The 15593-nt window shown below is 42.2% G+C and overlaps 1 protein-coding gene across 2 annotated transcripts in view; it reads left to right on the top strand.

Annotated features, from left to right (window-relative positions):
* Window positions 1-13594, top strand: part of LOC115141141 (D-ribitol-5-phosphate cytidylyltransferase-like) — a 32738-nt gene extending 19144 nt beyond the window's left edge. The window contains exon 10 of one of the 2 annotated variants that reach the window (XM_029679820.2): window positions 12414-13594. In XM_029679820.2, coding sequence (XP_029535680.1) covers window positions 12414-12518 — 105 coding nt within the window. In that variant the 3' untranslated portion in view covers window positions 12519-13594. Of the gene's footprint in view, window positions 1-12372 lie in introns of both variants that reach the window. The other variant, XM_029679821.2, reaches the window with a different exon arrangement.
* Window positions 13595-15593: the final 1999 nt, after the last annotated feature.

The raw sequence follows: 15593 nt of genomic DNA, 5'->3' as shown, positions 1-15593 counted from the left end.
TCTTTCTTTCCTGTGGCAGTCCTCATGAGAGCCAGTTTCATCATAGCGCTTGATGGTTTTTGCGACTTGAAGAAACTTTCAAAGTTCTTGAAATTTTCGGTTTTGACTGACCTTCATATCTTAAAGTGATGGACTGTCGTTTCTCTTTGCTTATTTGCGCTTGAATTGGTATTTTACCAAATAGGTCTATCTTCTGTATGCCCCCCCCCCACCTTGTCACAACACAATTGATTGGCTGAAATGCATTAAGAAGGAAAGACATTCCACAAATAAACTTTTAAGAAGGCACACCTGTTAATTGAAATGCATTCCAGGTGACTACTCATGAAGCTGGTTGAAAGAATGCCAAGAGTGTGCACAGCTGTCACCAAGGCAAAGAAGAATCTCAAATATGAAATATATTTTGATTTGTTTACTGCATGATTCCATATGTGTTATTTCTTAGATTTGATGCCTTCACTATTATTCAACAATGTATAAAATAGTACAAAAATTAAGAAAAACCCCTTAAATGAGTAGGTGTTATAAAACTTTTGACCGGTAGTGTAGATCCCCTACTGCAGCAAGAGGAAGTTGCAAGTGAAATTACCTGATGGTGTCTGGTGATGGTGGAGTACATTTTCACTATTGCTCCATTGTATACTCTGCAACCTGAATGCCATGTAGTATATTTATCAGGACCAGTAATGGAGTGTTTTAACTGATATCTTATTGGGCGACAATGTTTTGTTGCATTAGGAGACTATGTCTTTGATATTACATGCGGGGTCCCGCAGGGATCTATTGTTGGCCCCTTGCATTTCTTCATATCCCCCCCAAAACTAAATGTTCTTGTTGTTTCAGGATTATTACTGATTGGTTGTATTCTCTGTTTTTGCTCAGTATTGACTTTGTCCTTAGAGAGGAGGAGAAGGAGAAATATAATGTAGTCTACGTCTGAGGTAATGTGACCCCAAAATTACCTGCTTAACAGCATACAGCTCTTGTTCCTCCCTAAGTGTTTTCACATTTGGTGTTAAATGAATGGTTATTCTCAACCACAGTAAGTAGGGATAGAGAAGAACAATAATGGAGATAATTGAAATGCTTCTATTATGTATCATACTGGGGGAATACAAGACACCCCCTGAAGTCAGTACAGGATAATGGAGAATTGAATGTCTGGGGTTGAGTTATATTTATCTCCAGTAGAATGGATTGCCACAGTACACTTTTGCACATATTAATGGCAATTTTAGTAGTATTTTAGCTTTAAAGATGAATAAATGCGTGCCATTTTAAGTGTATAAAAATTATGAATTTCTTCATCTCCAACTCATTGGCCTTCAGAAAATGTATTTTGGACCCAAAGTTGATCTACTTAAAGGAGCCATGACTGTGGTTTCATGTTATTCAAGGCAACACCCACAGCTGGAACGCAGCGTGGCAGAACCATTCCTATGTTTACCTAAGGTAAAGATTTCTCCCAAGCTGAACAAATGGAGTCACGGACAATGAACTGCCGCCTTTGTGGAAAGATCTGTGATCAAAGCCCCTCCACAGACCTGTTGCGATGGTGTTATTCTACCTGACCAAAGATGCACACCTGACATGTGTGCCATGATGTGTGAACACTGAACACTCAGACCATTTAAGCCGTTGGCTGAAGTTGTCGGTGGTGAGAGTTGGGAGACGCTCTAGTGCAGTAAACCGATCTGACGGTGTGAAAACTGATCGTATCCCCTATCAATGGCTGCCGCAGCGATAGGAAGTGTCACCGGATCCCCCCCGGCGCAGGGTCTTGGAAAACTGTCACCGCATGAAAAGAGGGTTGTCACAGTGATATATGGGCGCTCTAATCCCCGCAGTGAGAGCCCTGATGTTTACCCGCCCCGCGTTTCCTTCTCAAAGATCCCAGCCCAGGAATACCTTAAACCTGAGAAGAGATTAGCCCATGGAAAAGAAGAGAAAAATAAAGAGAAAAGCGAGAGAAAGAAAAAAGGAAAGGCTTTATAGGTCTATTCTCTTCCCTGTTTAGGTCCACCGTCCGCATGGTAGGCAGGCGAAACTGTACACCCTTCTCATAATCATACCTGGACGTGCACCCTCACCGAGGTCACAGGGGATCATGGGACGACCACCGCCACTGTGGTTTCGGGCACGCTCCCAATCACCCTCAACCACAGCTCAACAATTCTCCTGGGCTAAGATGACACGTGTATTTGTGGTAACTAAGATGTGTTATAGATCTTGAGTAGCACCCTTCAAGAGTACTTTCATATGGGTGGCAGGTAGCCTAGCGGTTGGAGACTTGGGCTAGTAACCAAAAGGTTGCTTGTTTGAGTCCTCGATACGATAAGGTGAAAAATCTGTCGATCTGTCCTTGAGCAAGGCACTTAATTGCTTAATACCCTAATTGCTCCAGGGTCGTCATGAATAATGGCTGAACCCTGGCCGTGACCCCATTCTACGAGGGTGTCTAAGGAGGAGTTGGGATATGCAAAAAAACACATTTCCATTTCAAACCTCACATTGGTACAGGTTACCTACTTGTACATGCAGTGAAACAGGACAAATGTAAGCACTATTTTATCTTTGTTAGAGAAGGACCTACACTGACACGGTGAGAATGCAAGGAATGAGGTAAACTGTAATTTAAACCAGTAATTCAAATACATGTAGTTAGTTCGCTCTGTTGATTTGAAATCTGTGTACTGTATAATTTGAGGCACTGCATAGGAAAAAGTGCACGGCTGAATGAACCGTAGATAAAGTGAATCAAGTGCTTACAAAAACTCAACCCCAATGTGAAAGCTGTTTTGCGTCACTCCAATAACATATCCGACAGCGCTGACAGATTTGGCCAATCTTCTGTAGATCTTCTAATGGTTAGCATCAGATTTATGTTACAATATGCAGCCGCTCATTCACACAGTATTTTCCCCTGTCATAAGCCTAATTTGTTCTCTTTTGTTTTCTCATAATGATGTCTGTAACTGTTATTGTGGATCCCTGGGGAAACCAAGATAAGAACCCCCCCTGGGTGAGTCTCCAATGGCACTCTTTCCTTTATATAGTGCACCAGGGCCCATAGGGCCTTGGGAAGATGTGGACCCAGGAGACTTGCAGGATATCAAGCTTGATCTTTTGTGCCCCGAGTGCGCCAGATGTGTGTTGGTATGTGTGAAACTCAACCGCAGGAGTTTGGCTGCGGAGGACTTAGACATACCAAAAGCACTGTTTACTCAGCTTTGATTTGGTCGATTTTTAAATAGACCAGCAATGGGTTTTCTCAGTGATAGGACTTGACTTAGATGTCCCAATCGGGGAAATGGCATTCCAACTACGGGAACTATTACAAACAAAAGGATATGTTCTTTTATAGTGGATTAATACATTCCAGGTCTCTCTAAATTAGTTTGTAAACATATACTCAGGCAAAGAATGCCAAAGTGTATTCATATGTGAATTTACTTTACCACTAGCTTTGTGCGCTGTGACCACCCACAGTATTGACCACCCACAGTATTGACCACCCACAGTATTGGCGGATAGAGTTAACACGTCTTTATAATGTTGTGTGAGAGAGATGGCACTGGAAGGATTACACTTTTGCTTTACATGTTCCTTTTTAAGGCTTCTTTGAGAAGTGTTCACCTTTCAGATGTGTGCTTGTGTCTTCATTGGGGGAAAGACCACACTGTGATATGGTATGGTGTGTTTTGGGCTGTGGAAAATCCTCACAGTAAACCTTGAATGTGATTACAATGTTAGAACATCTTACCTACATATACTGTATCTTTGAAGGTGATGAGAATAGAGTCCAATTCCAAACGTTTAGATTTGATTGAAATCAGTGATGCGTCTGTCTCAAACACCTATTGTTTTTTTTGTGAATTGTTTTGATATCAATTTCACGGCCCATTGCCTGCCCACTGTCTCACACTCATCATCTGGTAGGCCGCACGGCCTGCACATCCCCTCGTTGTTTAGTCTGTGAGATGCCGTTGTTTTGACAGAAGTATAGAAACACATTGTTGCACCGGTGTTTGTATGCCTGGCTTATGGGAGATATGTCTGCGATTACATTCTACCTCCGTGTTTGGAGTGGAAGTGAGGACGCTAAGCCGTGACCAGGATGTACTGGGTTTAAGTCCAGGGTGTGTCATGTCTAGGGTGTCAGTGAACAAAATACCAGTACCTGTATTTGACCTAAGATGTCCTACGATACAGACCGTGTCATGTTTATCTGTAATATGGGGACTTTCTACTATCATAACCAAATGAGGTGTGTGTGTCTGTGTATGTATGTGGGTGGGTGGGTGTTTGTGTGGGTGGAGGTTGGTATGTCCCAGTGCATACATCCTCCCCATGTCTTCATGCCTCTATAAGTGAAGAGTCATTGTCCTGGTTACTGTTTAGAGGTATGTCTGCCGGTGGGCCAAATTCAAGTCATCACTCACTCACTCGAGCTTGTTGAAATAACACAGCATTCATTCTGAAAAGACCCTATGGAAACACAGACTTCCTTTTTATTTTCTTTGCTGAAATGCTCTGTGTCCCATTTTGACTGGGTTTGTTGTTTGGTTAGTCAAAGGGAAGCCTATACATACCGTATTTGTCAGAATATTTTGGAAACCCCTTTTCAAAGTGAGTTTTCTCGCTGTACTGTGAGCAGCTTGTGCAACAGCAATTGTTGTGTCAGTGGGGTCTAAGAAGCAGCTATGTATCAATGCAAGTGCGGTTTTCCTTGTCTGGAAAGTCTGAGGAGACTCGCAAAAGTTCCACACAAGTGGTGGAGGATAAACATCGACGCGCTTAAGAATTCTCATACAGTACGTGTCGTTTTCAAATGAAGTGCAGCAGACGTTCTGGCACCTTGCCACATTCAACGCCTCACCCTAAAATCATTGACCAGCGGCCTGTCACATTTCCTGACCTCCAGACCCTTTGGCCTGAATCACTAATCCCAAGTCAATGGTTTAACTGTTGAGTTGGATCCTCCTAATTTAGCATGGCCCAAGCAGTAGCCTTGTAGGCTGTACTTTGGATTAAATTACTCCAAATCTTGGGTGTTAGGTTTGGGCTCATATCAAGTCTCTGAACCAGACATTAACCAGACCTGCTATCCCCCTCTGTCTGTTTAGCCCCTAGCTATCACCTCCCCATAGAATTAGAGGGGAGGGGGGTGGTGGGTCCTCAATACCAAGAAAAGGACATGCTGTCAGAAGGATGAAACACAATCCTTTTAAACCAAAGGGAATGTGTGTGTGTGTGTGTGTGTGTGTGTGTGTGTGTGTGTGTGTGTGTGTGTGTGTGTGTGTGTGTGTGTGTGTGTGTGTGTGTGTGTGTGTGTGTGTGTGTGCGTGCGTGTCCCCAGTCATATTGTACCAACGGGACTCACCTCATAGGTCATTTGGGGAGAGCTTCTTATACAACTTTTTTCTTATTTTAGCCTACTATTTTAGACGATAATAAACAAGAAGCAAATGTTCAGCGTTTTTAGCAAGGCGGATCTGCTCATGGAAGAGTTTGAAACAGCCCACAGAAACTGATACTGCCCTCGTGGCTAACGGTACCACAAGCATAGAAGAACATTACAATGCACCCCAAACATTTTGTCATGCAGTATGTCTCAACAGGACGTTTTGGACGATTTCTTCGCTGGCTATTGTGATTCTAACAACTCTTTCCAGGACACTTGGCCCGGCGCTACTGAAAGCATTTCCATGAGCTGTTTTTACTGAGGACTCCAGCTCCACTGGCAATCCATGAAGGGAACTGAAGTGGGAGCCCTCGGTAGCTAGTCCTCGGGGCTTGAGATCTCAAAATGTCAGAGGCGTGCAAATTGTCACTGTTAAAACTCCTAATTGCTAAAACCCAAAGCTTCAAAGAGCCCCTTCATGTGTGGCGGTGGACTGCTATACACAGCTCTGCTTCCATGATGGAAAGGTTGATCCCATCTGTGGCATTTTAAAAGTAAAGTTAGCTAGTACTCAAAGGATTGCTTATTGTGTGGTCTGCTGATGTTTTCTCCTCTTTCAAAGAGGTATAGTCTTACTCCTGTCAAAATCCTCCTCTTAAACAGTATGTAAAAATAGATTCCGTAATGATTTGTAGTTCCATTCTGTAAACGTGTGGTTTCAGTTTGGAATAACAAGGCTAGTGTGTGTGTGTGTGTGTGTGTGTGTGTCCGTGTCCGTGCTCACGAGAGAGCATTTGTGTTTATCCAATATGTCACTAACTTTTGATACCTATTCTAAGTAAATTTGTCGATGCCCTTTTAAGTGAACATGTCCATATAGAAGGAACAGGTATTAAAATATGAGGTGTGGATGATTTGCTGTAGAGGAGTAACTTTTATATGAGTGTAACTGTATGCTCTGCTCTTGGGTTACATATGGCATATACTGTATAACTTGTGACACTTCCCACTGATATGTACAAATGATGGACTTTTGTCAGGGAGATTTTCTATGTGAAAGTCCATGGCAGACTGTCATGATAAAGTGGAAAGTGAGGTTACCCCATGTGTAATATCGGTGAAATATATTCTATTTATATTCCGTTATCAAAGTGCTCTGTGGTTTTAGTCTAATGCTGCATATGTCAAGCTCATTTGGGTTAATTTCATATTCCCTAGGTTAATATGAAATGTCCCAAAAAATGGACCTACCCTTGTTCTGAGAGCACTAGGTCTCAGATACATGTGTTGGGACTTGTTGTATCCCACAACACAGGTGGGCACTATACCTAGTGTGTATACATATTTATTGGTACACATATTTGGATCAGGCATTTGACAAGCATTGATTACAGTGCAATCATTACATGTATACTGTTTCAGCCAATCAGCATCCAGAATCCAAACTACCTGTTTTATAATACTTACTTCTTCTCCAAGTCAGGTGTCTTTCTATTCCACATGTCTCAGCACTTCTCTATGCCTCAGAGATACTGGAGGCCCATTTGTGTGTGGTGTTGCATCCCAACCAACTGTTTTCCCCATCCATATTAAACCTCTGGAAGACATGGTGAGACTGAGAGCCAATGGAAAACCACCTCGGTCCTGGAGGACATTTTATTGGGTCTGACTAGATGGTGCTAGAGACATGGAGAAATGACCCCCCCGTTTCAGATTTGATTTGATTCCCTCTCTCTCAGCAAGTGAATCAAATCAAATGTTATTCGTCACATGCTTCGTAAACAACAGGTGTAGACTAACAGTAAAATGCTAACTTACAGGCCCTTCCGAATAGAAATAGTGACACGAGGAATAAATACCCAGTGAATAACAATTACGAGTAAAAATAACATGGCTATATACAGGGAGTGGAAAATAACATGACTATATACAGGGACCTGTTGAGTGTGCGTGTGTGACTTGAGTGCATGTGTTCGTAACAATGGGCCAGATAGGGCCTCATTAGTGAGAGGAGTTTATGCATCCTGGAGTGCCAGCAGTGGAAAGAAGCGAAGCGAAGAGGGGGAGCACTGAACAGACAGACACTCTGCCAATGACAGGAAAGTTTAGTGGGTGAGCTAGGGTCAGGAGAGGTACCCGTCTTGTCTGTCAAGCCCATCCAGAGTAATTTGCGTGAGCTGCCATTATTTATGACTCGGTTTCCTCTTTCTGTCATCGGATAGGCCTACATTTCATTCTGAAACCAGTTATACGGTGCATTCAGAAAGTATTTAGACCACTTCACTTTTTCCACATTTTGTAACGTTACAGCCTTATTCTAAAATGGATTACATCGTTTTTTACCTCATCAATCTACACAAAATACCCCACAAGGATAAAGCAAAAACAGTTAAAAATAAAATTGTATTACAAATAAAAAAACTGATCACATTTAAATAGGTATTCAGACCCTTTACCCAGTACTCTGTTGAAGCACTTTTGGCAGTGATTTCAACCTTGAGTCTTGGGTATGCCGCTAGAAGCTTGACACACCTGTATTTGGGGAGTTTCTCCCATACTTCTCCATAGATCCTCTCAAGCTCTGTCAGGTTGGATGGGGAGCGTCGCTGCACAGCTGTTTTCCGGTCTCTTCAGAGATGTTCGATCGGGTTCAAGTCCAGGCTTTTTGCTTGGCCGCTCAAGGACATTCAGAAACTTGTCCCAAAGCCGGTCATGCATTGTCTTGGCTGTGTGCTTAGGGTTGTTGTCATGTTGGAAGGTGAACCTTCACCCCAGTCTGAGGTCCTGAGTCCTCTGGAGTATGTTTGCATCAAGGATCTCTGTCTACTTTGTTCTGTTCATCTTTCACTCGTTCCTGACTAGTCTTCCAGTCCCTACTGCTGAAAAACATCCCCATAGCATGATGCTGCCACCACCATGCTTCACCGTAGAGATGGTGCCAGGTTTCCTCCAGATGTGACGCTTGGCATTCAGGCCAAAGAGTTCAATCTTGGTTTCATTAGACCAGAGAATCTTTTTTCCCATGGTCTGAGAGTCCGTTAGGTGCCTTTTGGCAAACTCCAAGTGGGCTGTCGTGCCTTTTACTGAGGAGTGGCTTTCGTCTGGCCACTCTACCATAAAGGCCTGATTGGTGGAGTGCTGCTGAGATGATTGTCCTTCTGGAAGGTTCTCAGAGGATCTCTGTCAGAGTGACCATCGGGTTCTTAGTCACCTCCCTGACCAGGCCTTTCTCCCCCAATTGCTCAAGATGGCAACAGCCAGCGACAGTTGTGTCTGCTCAAAGCTGTAGTGACTTCAAAGGGACGCAATTCTTGCTCATGTACCAGAGAGCGACTAGTTGATTTAATAATGCGTTGTTAGGAAGTATAATTCATATTTTAAAGGCATGTATTTCCCAAGTGGAAAAATTGAACACAAAGGTTTAGACAGGGCTTTAAATGTTAATCCTCCTTGGTGATCTCCAGTTGTTTTCTCTTGATTTCTCTCTTTTTTTTTATTCCTTTCTTCTTCTTTTTTTCCAGCAGTTAGACTTGTCATGCTGCGCCTATAACCAAACAGACCTTGTTAAGGGGAGTGATCATTAGCTTGGTGGTTAGGGCTGGGATTGTAGCTGTCTCAAATGAGCCCATGACATGACACTATACTCTTAATGCTTTCCCGGACTTTCCCTTAGACAATGCACTTGGGTGGTAAATAATGGACTAATTAGCATTTATCATACTCATAGTCCACTAATGCCTCAAACATTCTGGAATCGATTCCGTGTGATGAACTGATAGCCATTGCCTTTATCAATAAGCTATTTTTCTGAATTAGATTGAAGACCGAGACAGAGAGAAAATAATGTATTAGTGATTTACTTATGGTGCAAATAAAGGGGAAGAGTTGCAATCAGGTTTCCTAGAATGCTTTGATTTCTCGCAAAGCTTTGGCTCCCAATCGCTGACAAACTAACGTGTATTTCTCTTATGGAGGAATATCCAGTCAACGTTGGGGTAAAAAAGTACATTTGCTGCCATACTCTGTTGACTGCTCACAGATGTATTGGCCCCCATCCTCATTGCCCAACCTGGTCTCATTATCACTCTTATTATTCTGTATGTAAATCTAAGACACTCCATTTAGTATGTTATGTTTCGTATGTATTAATTGGTGGATGTCCATCATCGATTTCGTATGGTATGTTATGAATTACAATTCGTATTATATATTACGAGTTTGCTAAACGTACAATAGGTTACGAATTTGCAAAATGTATGATATGTTACGAATTCTAACTAGGTAGCTACTGTAGCTAGCTGGCTAACTTTAGATAGGTTAGGGTTAAGTTTAGGAGTTAGGTTAAAGGGTTAGGGGAAGGGTTAAAAGAGTTAAGGTTAGGGGAAGAATTTGATAAAATGATTAGTGGAAGGGTTAGCTAACATGCTTATTAGTTGCTAAGTAGCTAAAATTGTCCGTGATGAGATTCGAACTCGTGACCTTTGGGTTGCTAGACGTTCGCGTTATATCACCCCCATCCTCCCAGACCAACCACCCTACTTTAGTTTTGACCTTAAGTAACCGTCTGTTTTATGTAGCCATACCAAACCAAACATATCTTACTAATTGAGTCCAACGGAATTACATTTACTATGTTACGTCTAGTCTTTGAAACCAGGCTGCATTGCCAAGTACAAGTAATTAAAGGGATACATCAGGATTTTGGCAATGAAGCCCTTTATCTACTTCCCCAGAGTCAGATGAACTCATGGATACCATTTTTATATCTGCGTGCAGTTTGATGCAAACTGCTAGCAAGCTAATAGATACCATAGACCAACAGTCATTGCGCTAACGCTAGTTAGCCTTCTCTCGCGAAATTGTCTCCAACTTCCTTCATACTGAATGCAGAGACATAAAAATGGTGTCCATGAGTACATCCACCAAAAATCTGTCGTTCTGCCCCTGAACAAGGCAGTTAACCCACTGTTCCTAGGCCGTCATTGTAAATAAGAATTTGTTCTTAACTGACTTGCCTAGTTAAATAAAGGTACAAATCTGACTCTGGGGAAGTAGATAAAGTGCTTAATTGCCAAAATCCCGAAGTAATCCTTTAAATAAAATAGCAATGACTTTAGTACATCTTAAAGAAAAGCAGGAGAGCCTAATTTTTTTTCATTCCCTGCGCTTTTCTGATTTCTTAAAACCATGGCCAAATGTAAATAGAAAAACATATTAGGCGAACACAGGAAAAGCTGAAATGAAATACTCCTGGAACCTGCTCAAAGCTACCATATTTTGACTCCATTATGCTTTAATCAATAGATCATTGCTGATCCGTCTAGCAGCAGTTGTAGCCTCGGATCCCCTCTTGGTGTGGAAAATGCTTGTCATCTGACTCCCCAACACTGGTTCTGATTAGGGAGTTACTCCAGGAGTTCTGGATCCCAGTGCTCAGTCACATTAACCGCGGTCAGGCCTGATTCCACGCTCACCGCTCTGAGCACTCTCATACCTCACCACGTACATTCCCCTGCACCCCTACACGTCTTTTAGGTCTGGTCACTGATAACGTTTCATCTGAATAATACCCAGGAAGGGCTGAATTAGAAATGTTTCTTATTACAATTTTACACTATGAAATCAAACAACATTCCAATTACACATCATTCCACTGGGAGATGAGTACAGAAACTAACTCCTTGTGACTCTGAGTCTGTCCTAATATGGACACCGTAGCAATAGATTAAGCACTATAGGTTCACAAACGAGTAGTCGCAAATAATCATTCAAATAAATTCAAACGTGAAGAAAGTAAGTCTTTAATGAAATCTCATTTCATCACAGTTTCCAATGCTTTGTGACTAGGATGATATTCAAACCCACGAGGTCCAATGTGAAATTGACCAGGCTGAATAGAGTAGAGTACATGTCAAGAGATCCCCCTCAGATCTCAGATCAGTGGTGGAACAGGACGGCAGCACCATAGTTCTCTAAAACACTGCTGGGTCTGAAAGACAGAAACCAGACTTATCCCAACGTTGATGCCTCATCAAGCAACTACTAACCCAAACCGGGAGTCACTCACTGATGTCCGGAATGGAGAAGGGAGTGAAAGACGATTATGAAAGGCATTCGCAGGCAGCCTGAAAAAAACACAAGGCACAGAGGAATCACAAAAGCAAATGACCACAACATTAGAGAGTCTGCCTTTTAAAAGCAGTGGGTCCCTAGTCGGTTAGATCAGACACACACATTCTGTCTGTAGTTGAACGTGTGGTTTGCTGCAGATCTGTCCAATATCATGCACTGTAAACTGTAAAGAATGCCCTTGCCTGGGCTTACGAGTGCAACGGGACCTGTAATTCAGAAAAGCACTTTTGAAAAAAGAAATCATACAGAGGTTTAATTTTGAAGTGCTCTCTTTTCAAATTGCTTCCGTCTGTTGATTGAACTCGCTATCGAATCACATGTGGGCAACGATCATTTCCCCACCCACCCTGCAAATGGGAATTCTTAACAAAATTTGATTTAGGAGAATTCAAATGTTTGTTTGGCCAATGTTATGGACATGCGGTAGGCATTACAACACCGGAGAATGTGAGAAGGGCTGTTTTTCCAGGGAGGAATCCTCCTAAAAGACAATGGACTCAACATGGGACGTCCTGTGTAAGTCGTGGTATCTGTCAATCACAAGGCTTCTGGTGTGATCCCAGCAGGTTGTGTGTGTGTGTGTGTGTGTGTGTGTGTGTGTGTGTGTGTGTGTGAGAATATTGATGGGTATACTTGGTGGATTGTACTGTTTTTGTCTGTTCTGAAGGAGCTCAAAGAGCTGTGTATTGTATTTGAACAGTCAAACGTGTGTGAAGGAGATCCTCCCCACTGTGATTGGTTTGATAGATCAGGATATGCAGCAGCACAGTATGTCTGTCTGTGGATCAGATTATGCAGACGATCCAAACACCATCTCTTTGTGTCTTTGCACTCAGGATCCTCACAGTGTCTCTCTGTATGTATGTGGATGCTGCAGGAAGCTACACTTTGGGGGCGGTCAGTGGAGAAGGTGGCCCAGATGTCATGTGCTCTGATCCGGGACAGAAGCCCTGCCCTTACAGGACAGCTGCTCCAGGCGTGAGCCAACCCGGAAGAGCAGATCACTTTGTACAGCCTCGCCTCGGACCACCTTTATCACTACCCACCTACGGATTGGCCACAAGTTGTGTGTTTGAGTCTTCAAACTCTGTATGTCGTGAACTGCACTAGAAAAAGGAACAGTGTGGTGGATAGGGAAGAGTTTAACATGAGACAGGGGTGTGTATGGAGACAGTTCGCTATGCAAGTGTGTGAGACTGTCTATAGTCCTATGGTCTGAGACTTCAAACAGTACTGTGTTTCATTCACATGAATAAATACTGCAGTTTACTATAGAATACTACAGTACTTACTATATAATTGTGTAGTAAACTCTATAATATACTACACACTGTAGTGTCCTTCGATCATGTGTAGTCCTTACTATTGAATGCTGTAGTATGCAGTAGAATACTATAGTAAATACTACAGTAATGTCAGCAAAAACACTATATTAAATACTACAATATTTAATTGGCATATACCGTGCCCATTACCCTCCCCCATATCCCAATTTGTGCCACCTATAATTGTGTGTCCCTACAGGTTATAGAAAAGAGCAGAAGCTCTGAACTATCCGTTCAGACCCCAGTCCTACCTACCTACAGGTTATGGAAAATTAGCTCTTTTAGTGTTTCCCCAATAGATTTCCTAAAGGAAAAAAGCCTCCACTTCTGTTAAAGATAATAAAACAAGAACACTATAGTAAATACTACAGTAATGTCTGCTAAAACACTACAGTAAATACTACAATCTTCAAAAACACTTGCATTAATTACTATAGTATATACTACACTTTTTATTTTACGACGGTCTTTATACTATAGTTAATAGTAAATGCTACAGATTACTATAGTAAACACAGTCTGCAAAAACACTACACTTAATACTCTAGTATATATACCATAGTATACTATAGTTTTTAAAATGTGGGTTGGTCTCTAGATCACTGGATAAAGGTGCTGCTGAATGGAGGAGAGGAGTTGACATTACTGTATACATGTGTGATTTTGTACTGCCATGTTTGAGTGGAGGTATAAAATGTTTGCTTTCATTAAAATGACTTTTCTTTTCATTTAATCCTTCACATAAATTGTCTTTGTTTTGATTATACTATGTCCACCTCGGACATCTCACTCTCTCTTTGGTTTCATTACTGCATTGACCATTCTGTAGAGAATCTTCCCTAATGGCATTATAATGACACAACCCCTACGGTTATATATTCCATTCAAATGGACACAGTAGCACAGACCTTACATCAGTGTTGCTGATAAATATACAGAACATGAAAGGGACGAGTGTAATTGCTTCGTCTGAGACCCCACACATCAGTTGAGCCCATAATGAAGCAGCTTAGTCCAATTGAAGCTCCAGCTTCCTCACAGTAATTCCCTGGAGCTGCATGGACTATTCATACACAGTAAGACGGAGCCCAAGGCAATAGTCTATCATCCTACTGTAAGTCTCTAAGTGAGGCATAGTACAAAGGTATACAGAACCCAGGTTAGTAGTGTAACATTGTTTATCCCTCCTGTCAGCCATCACTCACACGTGTGTGTGTGTGTGTGCAAGTGCGCAAACGTGTAGGCTACATTAGGTGTGTGCTTGTGAAAGTGTGTGTGTTGTAAGTGTGCTTGTGATTACATGTGTGTTTGTGAAAGAGAGAGAATCCCAGAGAGAGAACAAGGATTCCCTCAGGTTAGTGTTTTTATCGCAGGAGTGGAAGAAAGTCTCAACATCAATGGACTTTTTGCTCTTGATCCCTTAACATTCCACAGCAGACCGTACCGAGGTGGAGAGCGATTGGTTTTGTTGTTTCTTTGTATACGTCGTTTACACTTCCAGGGCGGATCCGATATCCAACATTTTACATCCTCCAAAATGTAGTGGAATTCCCACTGTTGAAGGAAGCTGCCTCAGGGAGAGTCAGGATCACTCCACTGCATGCTTCCAGACATGAGAGGGAATGTCTTAAAACATTTGTTTACCTTGTTTCAGTTTTCAGAGGGAAGGTTTTATCATAATATGAGATGACATGTCTTGGTGTTCAAACATTTTCTGCATGTGATTTGCACATCTTTCAGTTCATCAGTTGATTGTCTGAGGACTAGACACAGATCAGAAAACTTAGTGTACTCGGATTTACATAATTGTTCATCTCTGACAATATAGGGACACCTGGTGGATAATCATGCTACAGCAGGAGCTCTTTAGAGTTGTAGTTTGTTCATTCTCCACAAGGGACTCTCATTGAGCTCACTTCCATGGTGGTATTTGCTGTATCACAGTGTTTCCCAACCCTGGTCCTTGAATACCCCCAACAGAACACATTTTCATTGTAGCCCTGGACAAACGCACCTCATTTAACTCATTGAGGCTTGATGATTAGTTGACAAGTTGAATCAGGTGTGCTTGTCCAGGATTACAATAAAAATGTGTACTGCTCTCATCGCGCTCTAGTGCCTCCTTGTGGTGGGACGGGCGCCTGCAGCCTGACTTCGGTTGTCAGTTGAACGGTGTTTCATCCGACACATTGGTGCAGCTGGCTTCCGAGTTAAGCGAGCGGGTGTTAAGAAGCGCGTCTTGGTGGGTCATGTTTCGGAGGACGCATGACTCGACATTCGCCTCTTCCGAGCCCATTGGGGAGTTGCATTGACGATACAAGCTTGTAATCACAAAAGTGGGGAGAAAAAGGGGATTAAAAATGAAATAATAAGAAGTGTACTGTTGGGGGTACTGGAGGACCAGGGTTGGAAAACACTGCTGTAGCACACCATGATATGCAGAGTCACAATACATTTAGCGTAAAACAGTTGTTCAGGCAATAAACATATTTTTATTTTATAAAAGAAGTGTGATCACTGATCTTTTATCTCTTTTGTTTGTTAAAAAAAGGTTATTTGGTAACCAGTGTTTCTGATCTAGACACATTGGCTTACCCTTTCCTCCTTTAGCCTCATGGTTCAAGCCTTGTGGCCAGGGTTGGGGAGTAACGGATTAGGCCAAATGAAATCCATAGGCCTAATGGACACATGTTCATACCTGTACACTTTTACAGGTATTATATTATATATAC

Source organism: Oncorhynchus nerka, linkage group LG14 (genome assembly GCF_034236695.1).
Source record: "Oncorhynchus nerka isolate Pitt River linkage group LG14, Oner_Uvic_2.0, whole genome shotgun sequence".
Lineage (NCBI taxonomy): Eukaryota > Metazoa > Chordata > Actinopteri > Salmoniformes > Salmonidae > Oncorhynchus > Oncorhynchus nerka.
This window is presented reverse-complemented; position numbering and strand designations above follow the sequence as displayed.